This window comes from Erigeron canadensis, chromosome 8 (assembly GCF_010389155.1).
Source record: "Erigeron canadensis isolate Cc75 chromosome 8, C_canadensis_v1, whole genome shotgun sequence".
NCBI classification, from domain to species: Eukaryota; Viridiplantae; Streptophyta; class Magnoliopsida; order Asterales; family Asteraceae; genus Erigeron; species Erigeron canadensis.
Genome location: NC_057768.1, coordinates 32,791,855 through 32,799,826, shown reverse-complemented (window position 1 = coordinate 32,799,826; position 7,972 = coordinate 32,791,855). Strand labels below are relative to the sequence as shown.

At 31.6% G+C, this 7,972-nt stretch overlaps 1 protein-coding gene across 1 annotated transcript; it reads right to left on the bottom strand.

Moving 5' to 3' along the window:
- Nucleotides 1-5,883: 5,883 nt before the first annotated feature.
- Nucleotides 5,884-7,571, bottom strand: LOC122578704 (transcription factor TCP15-like). The gene has a single exon (XM_043750722.1). The coding sequence runs from the start codon at nt 7,280-7,282 to the stop codon at nt 6,041-6,043; it is 1,242 nt and encodes a 413-aa protein (XP_043606657.1). The 5' UTR covers nt 7,283-7,571; the 3' UTR covers nt 5,884-6,040.
- Between the last annotated feature and the right edge of the window lie 401 nt (nt 7,572-7,972).

Here is a 7,972-nt window from a genome sequence, read left to right as displayed (position 1 = left end):
GCACTCTCATAAATAGTAAAAATAATAATACAATGAATAATTATTTTATATTTTTAAAATAAATGTAATAGATAAATTAATATTTGATATATATTTAACATTATATAGTTTCAGTCATTTATTTCTTGTATTTATCTTTACTTTATTTATTCAACTGAAATCTGGATCGTCTCACTGAACCGGTTCAATTATTAGATTGGTGAAGCTTGCCAGTTTGTCATTGACATTGAGGTGTTTTTGGGTATCCATACAGATAGAAATTACGTTAAAATTTACTTAAAACTTAATTTAAATATTATTATTATTTATAAAAGTGGGTTTATTATTATTATTATTATTATTATTATAATGGATAATTGCATATATCTCCAATATGCAATAAAAATTACAAATATCCCCAACTAAAAACTTAAATAAAAAATATACTTATTATTTTCTTTTAAACACACATGTTTACCCATCTATACTATCTAATAAAACAAATCATCCCATTTTTTCTTAAACTTTCTACATTTGAAAAATCGAAAATATCCTTCACCTTTATTCACCAATTTAAACATTTACATCTAATATACCTATAATATTTTTCATGAAATAATTTACAGTATAAACCCCCTACATTTAAAATAACCACAATACTACTTTTAACATCAATTACTTTTACATTCCCACCATCGCCGCCCCCATCACCGTCCCCACTGTCACCCCCACCACTGTCGCCCCCACCATTGTCACCCCCACCACTGTCACCACTACCACCTCTACTATCACTACCCCTACCACGGTTGCATTGTGCGGGCATAAATCTATTTCATCAAATACTAATTTATATATTAAATTTATTTTGAAAATATAAAGTAATTATTCACTGTATTATTATTATTACTATTTATAAAAGTACTTTATTATTATTATTATTATTATTATTATTATTATTAATATTGCTAATTTTGTGAATTCATCCAAAGTTCATTTCTAATTTCGTGAATTAAAAATCAAACTGACACGTCACCAGGTTACCAGGTCACATGTTACTTTTTCTGCTAATAAACAAAAGATGCTTTCTAAAGAGTAAAACTTTCAAAGGATATTGCTAATTTCGTGAAATTGAGTAAAGTTCATTTCTATTTTCTGCAGTTATCCCTTACATTAATTGTCGATCAAATTGTCATATTCAGCTTAGGGATAACTGCAGAAAATAAAAATGAACTTTACTCGATTTCACGAAATTAGCAATATCCTTTGAAAGTTTTACTTTTTAGAAAACATCTTTTGTTTATTAGCAGAAAAAGTGACATTTGACCTGCTAACCTGTTGACGTGTCAGTTTCATTTTCAAAACTTTGGATGAATTCACAAAATTAGTAATGTTATTATTTTAATTAATAACAACAACAACAACAACAACAATAATAATAATAATAATAATAATAATAATAATAATAATAATAATAATAATAATAAAAGAACTTTTATAAATAGTAATAATAATAATAATACAGTGAATAATTACTTTCTATTTTCAAAATAAATCTAATAGATAAATTAATATTTGATACTTTATTTAGCATTATATATTTCAGTCATTTAGTTTTCTTGCATTTATTTTTACTTTATTTGTTCAACTGAAATCTGGATCGTCTCACTCAGTTATCAGATTGGTGAAGCTTGCGAGTCATTGTCATTGATATTGAGGTGTTTTCAGGTATCCATACAGGATTAAATTAAAATTTACTTAAAACTAATTTAAATATCATTATTATAATGAGTATATTTGTTTGTTTGTTTGTTGTTGTTGTTGTTGTTGTTGTTGCTGTTATTATTACTATTATTATTATGGAGAATTACATATATCTCCAAACATGCAAACAAAATTACTAATATCCCCAACTAAAAACTTAAATAACAAATATACTCATCATTTTCTTTTAAACACACATGTTTACCCATTTATCATATAAATTTTATATCATGACCATTAAACCCTTTTTTATTAACAAACTTGAATTCAAGCATCTCATATTAGCTAGCTAAAATTTTCACCCATACATAGAATCTATCCAAACTCAATCACCACTCCAGTCAATTGCAGATTACCAAGTTACATAATTGATATTCCAAGCTATGTCCCAACCAAAATGATAAAAAAAAAAAAAAAAGAAAGAAAAAAAAGATCACTAATCTGTTTTTTTGATGATATACCGCTCCGAATGATCATACGAAGGATGTTTTTTACAAAGAATAGTAGCGAAGGCCATAAACTCGAAAGAACATAATTAGATAAGAAGATATTTTATGAAAAAAGAGTAGTTATCCGACCTTAATTAAGATCATTATCTTAAGAAAGAAATCGGATAACTATAGAAGTTATGTTTAAGGAAAAAAGGTTAAACCCTAATTTTCTCCTCCTAGAAAACTCTCTCCTATATAAGGAAAGAAAACCTTTGTTTAATCGGAATCATATTATCACAAGATCAACCGATCAATAACAACCCTAAAACACTTTCTTGGCGTAAAGAGGCATTGCGCTACCTTTGGGGAATTGCTAATAAAACATAAACCCGAATCCCCCTTTTTATAACCTTCAAACCATATTAGGCCAACGCAGTTCGGTGCACAATCAACTTCCATTTCTTAATAACTAACATATATCAAGTAATATTAAGGTTCAATGATAAGTGATGTGACCAATTTATACTTATCGCCTACATCATTATCGGCCATTTTATTAAGTGTTTTAAGTCGCTTTTGTATGCATTTTGCGCGTTTATGGTGTTTGTTAGTGTTTTCAGGCTCTAAACAGGTTACGTGTCCATTTGATGCGATTTCGGATTATTTTGAGGCCTAGAAGTTGATTCAAGAGATCGAGAGTTGTTCAAGTGGAAAAGATAGAAAAATTCAGCAAGTTTTTAAGATTGAAGAAGTGTGCTGGACTAGAGGTTTTGGACTGCGCCGCAGTGGGGGAAACATGTGCCCACTGCGCCGTAGTGGACCTCAAGATACAAGCGTGCAAGTCAGTTAATTGCCAACGTGTTTTATAACGGTTGGTCGTACCACGTTATCTTCACATAGGTACAATTGTTAATTCGATAGTCAATCAAACTAATTGTTCAATAAATCAATAACATTGCTAATTCTGTGAATTTATCCAAAGTTCATTTCTAATTCTGTGAATTTATCCAAAGGATATTGCTAATTTCGTGAAATTGAGTAAAGTTCATTTTTATTTTCTGCAGTTATCCCTTCAGCTTAATAACAAGGTTTAAATACAAGCTGATCGAGCTGCTATCAATCCTATCATGTACGAGTAGATATTAGTATTAGTTTATTTTCTAATGGTCGTCTTAATTAGTGTCTTACAACCTTAAAGGAGGGGCTATATATATAGGTAATTAAGAAGAAACTTATGTAATCGATTAGATCTGAGTATTAGACATCGATCATCAACCCAACCTTTCATGCATATTGTTGCGTTGGGACGGAACTTCTCTATAATCATTGTGTTACACTATAAAAACATTACAACACGACGACTAGCTGGAGGTTCAAGAGTCTATTGTTGTTCACCCCGAAGAGTAAGGAACAAGAGATCATACGTGTTTTGAAAAGTTACAAGAGAACATATGCAGTCGACACATACAATCAATTAATTTACATTTTATAAATTTTAATTATGTTTAAAAAACATGATAGATCGATGTTAAATATTCATATGTAATGTTAGTCCAAGGATTGGACAAGTGATTAGCTGAAAGGACTATTACTATGTAAGTCATTCGCGAGTAAAAGGTCCTAACGACAACAAAATAGATATTGACTCTTAGACAGGTAGTACTCAACGATCATTTAATGTTTTTTAACATGCGAGGATAACTAAGTTTGAGAAATACTACTTGGTCATTTTCTATATGAATCAAAAGAACAATCTCATTTTTGTAAGTCAAAAGAAACAGGAAAAAAGCAAATTAGGAAATAGGCATGCAGTTTGCGTAAGAAGTCTTATAAAGTTTCTCCTTCACAAAAAATGCTAAAATAGAATCCATTGCACTTCATCAATGGGATGAAGACGTACATGCAAAACAACGTTAACATCCAAATCCTAGAAAACCGTTATAAGTTCATCTATAAATGGGGACGGTGGAAAAAGAAAATATTTTGATTCATTGAGCATTTTATATACGCATTTCCATAGGCAATTGTTAATTAGGGTGTGTTCTGGCTATATTGTATTAATTCACTATTAATTAGTGTAAGAGTTAGAATCTTGTAAGTCTAGATTTGTGGTATAATTAGTTATAGTTAGTCGATCTAATGATATAGATGTGTCTAGCTAGCTAAGCCATAATTGACTAATTACTATTATGGTCATTTTTTTACATTATAATAATCAAAGTTACATTCTTTTTAAGTTAAGGCTGTTAAGCCATGTAACTACTGAAAATTGTTGAGTAAAACAGAACCAAGAATATGTTAAATGTCAATTTATTCACTCTGTATATCAGATCATTCAATTCATCTGTCATTCTTTCTTTACCTGGATCAAAAATGTTCATCTATAAACTTTTTCATTTTTTAAAAAGTGTATCCATTATAATATATCTATACTCGATCCTTTATAAAAATGATATCACCATCTCGCTTAAATGTTAAAATTACACATGACGAAATTACACTTATAGCCTCTTTATTCTCTACCCATTGAGCACACACAACTCATCCCTGTTAATATATTAAACATGCTCCATTCGAGGAAAAATAAGTGTACATCAGATAATTTTTTGATGTCAATTGTATCCGCTGCAACGTGCGAGTACAATGCTAGTATATATATATATATAATGTATTTGGAATGTAGACAAGTAAATTGTTTCATAGCCTTTTTAACAATGGTAGGTAATTACTACCTATTTTATCTTTTGGTGATGAATAAGGAAGAAGTTTCATAGTCCTTTTTCCCTCTCTATATGATTTGAAATTATTATTTAATGATGATGACACCAAGCTTAGTTAGTTAAAGAGTAACATGTAACTTACCAACTCACTCGATTTGATTTAGTTACCCAACCACCCTCATTTAGTAATTTGATAGTACCAGTACATATACCCCGGCCTGAATGCTCTCTAATTAATTAGTCTCTTTCAAAAACTTAACCTTTTTTCTAAACAAAGGATATAGATTCCTAATGCTTTATACGAGCTGAGTAGTTCATGAACACATGTTCAAAACAGTAAAAAAAAAAAAGTTATATATGTGCACTCTCCTAAGTAGTGGAAGACTGGAATACCAGATCAGTGAGCACATCCTACCAATTCATAAACTTTGAAAATAAAATTAGACATATTTCAGATAAATATTGACTTACTTTCTCATTCTAATCCATTATGTATAACACATATGAAAGATTTTTGCTTCCTATAAATTCCCAATGATCCTATATGTCCAATAAGAATTATTTTTCAAAAATATAAAAAAGTACGTAACATATATATTTAGTTTTTGCAAGTCATCAACCACAATTAACAGTTTGTACTACAATCAAGGCAATAATAATGGTGAGCTATTATTTGGGAATGAGAAAAACTTTTATGTACAATGTAAATCAATGGGAACACCGAACTATTTTTTGAACAATAATAATGCATATTGAGTCATCAGAATTGAGTGGATTTTATTACTAGATGGGCTATATATGTTGTTGATTATATATAGGAGCAATATCATTTCATGTGTATCTAAATCACACTACATATATAAAAAATAATAGAATAAGCAAATGGGAATTTTTTATAACTAAACCACATTCTCCCCAAATCATTTAAAACCTTCAATATATTATATAAATTCACACAAATGAAAATTCAAAAAAAAAAAAAGTTAAATAAATAAAAATAATAAAATCGGAATATTAATTTAAGAATTGTTCTCAAGTGTTTTTTTTTTGAAAATTCTCAAAAAAATTTGGAGAAAATCAAACCTCACGTGTGTTTTAGTTTTACACAATAATTTTAACAACATTAACACAATTATGGGGAGGGAATCCCTAAGAATTGTGGCTAGTTGTATCATCACCGCCATCGTTACCACCACCACGGTGTTGAGCCTGAGACCCACTTCCCGGAGATTCAGATGGCCCTTGACCAAATATTGGCCTATATGAATTTAACCCACCAAACATATTCAATTGTCCTTCACTATAACCACTACCATTACCATTGCCATTACCGCCACCTATTCCCGACCCTAGTTGTGCTTGTTGACTAGGCATAAGTGCAACCGGGGTCGGGAAATTCATAAAATGTAGCCCATTGGAGACCGTGCCTCTATTTGGAAAAGTCCAAACAGGGTCTCCATTCATGACTTGAGGGTGTTGGTTAGAATTCGCAACCATCCAAAAGTTGGCAGGAACTGATGGATGGGAAGATGTTAACAAACCGGTAGTTGATTGCATCAAATAACTTCCCATTTGTTGTTGATGTTGTGTCGATAAATCAAGCTCCAGAGGCCTTTTTCGTCCCATATTGTCTTCGGTTTCTTGCACTTCCACCGGGTTATTACTATTATGATCTCTCATTTCTTGTTTCGCTTGTAGTATTTGGTTAAGATTCATTGTTGATCCAAAACTTAATAGATTTGATGAAGAATTCTCTGAAGATGACAACCCTATACCCGAGAAAAGATTATTGTTCCTTCTTTGAGGGAGACTAAAATTCGGGTTGAAGTAAGTGGATCGTAGTTGTGATGGGACAGACATACTTGACCCGGAACTTCTAAGTGAGATGTTAAGTGATGTAAAATTGGCGGGGATAGTACCAGTACCAGTGGCTGCTATAACAGCGGGCTCAGCCTGCTGTAGCAGCCACTCGATGGTTTCCCCGTCAGACTTATGTCCCAGCTCACGGGTAAGTTGGAAAACCCTAGCGGCACATAAAGCCGGCATACGGATGCGACGGCCACGGCCGTCCACCTTCGTATGCCGGTCTTTAGTTGAAGTTCTTTTAGGGGGTTGTTTCTTTGATGGCTCTCCTGAAGAAGTAGTTGTTGTTGTTGTTGTTGTAGCACTTGTGGTTGCTATTTGCAAATTATTTGATGTGTCGGTGGAGATGGCAAGAGAAGGGTATGCCATGGTGACCGTGGTGGCGGAGGAGGTAGTGGCCGTTTCATCGTCTTTCTTTTCGAGTAGTTGGAAAGGGAAGTTAGGCCGGTGATGATGATGGTTGTGGTGGTGGAGCTGTTGTTGTTGATGGTGGTGGTGGTGGAGGAAATGATCATCACTACCATCCATGATTGCATGAGAATATAATATACTCTACACACACACTAAAACATAACAAGAAACACACACTCACACACACAAATTAATCTTTAATATTCACTCTTTTTCTCTTTCACTTTTTGGTCTTCTCTTCTCATTCTAAAGTATGTATATGGAATGAATTAGGGTTTTGTGGGTCTATGATATGTATATTATTTCTCTTTCAAGAACATATAAACAGTCTTTTTCTTTGAAATGAAAATTGTTTTCACATTTGATAAAAATGAGATTTGTGTGAGGATAAGGAAGGAAGGAAGGCAAGCTTTAAGCAACAAAGATAATGAGTGGGAATTATATGGGTGAGCTAGCTTTAAAAAGCAAAAACAAAAAGAAATATAAATGGAAATGAATTTAGAAAAATAAAAGAAAGAAGTTAAAAGTACGTGTTTGGTATATAAAGTATTGGTCAATATACGGTTTTAGTCCTTCGACTTGAAAACGATTGATGTTAGAAAATAAACACCAAATGGACGCGTACAATATTATTAGTAGTAGTCGACAGCCACTTGTGCAATATATATATATATATTTCTATTTTGCAAAAGCTAGCTTGGTTTCTGAAAAATTAATATCATGGTATTGTTCACATGTTTGTGTTACTGTGTAAGTCCATTATTTGGATGTAACACATTTATATGGACCACAATCGATATCTTATAA

Coding starts and splice junctions, on each gene's coding strand:
- LOC122578704 (XM_043750722.1), bottom strand. CDS start 7,282: ATGGATGGTAGTGATGATCATTTCCTCCACCACCACCACCATCAACAA.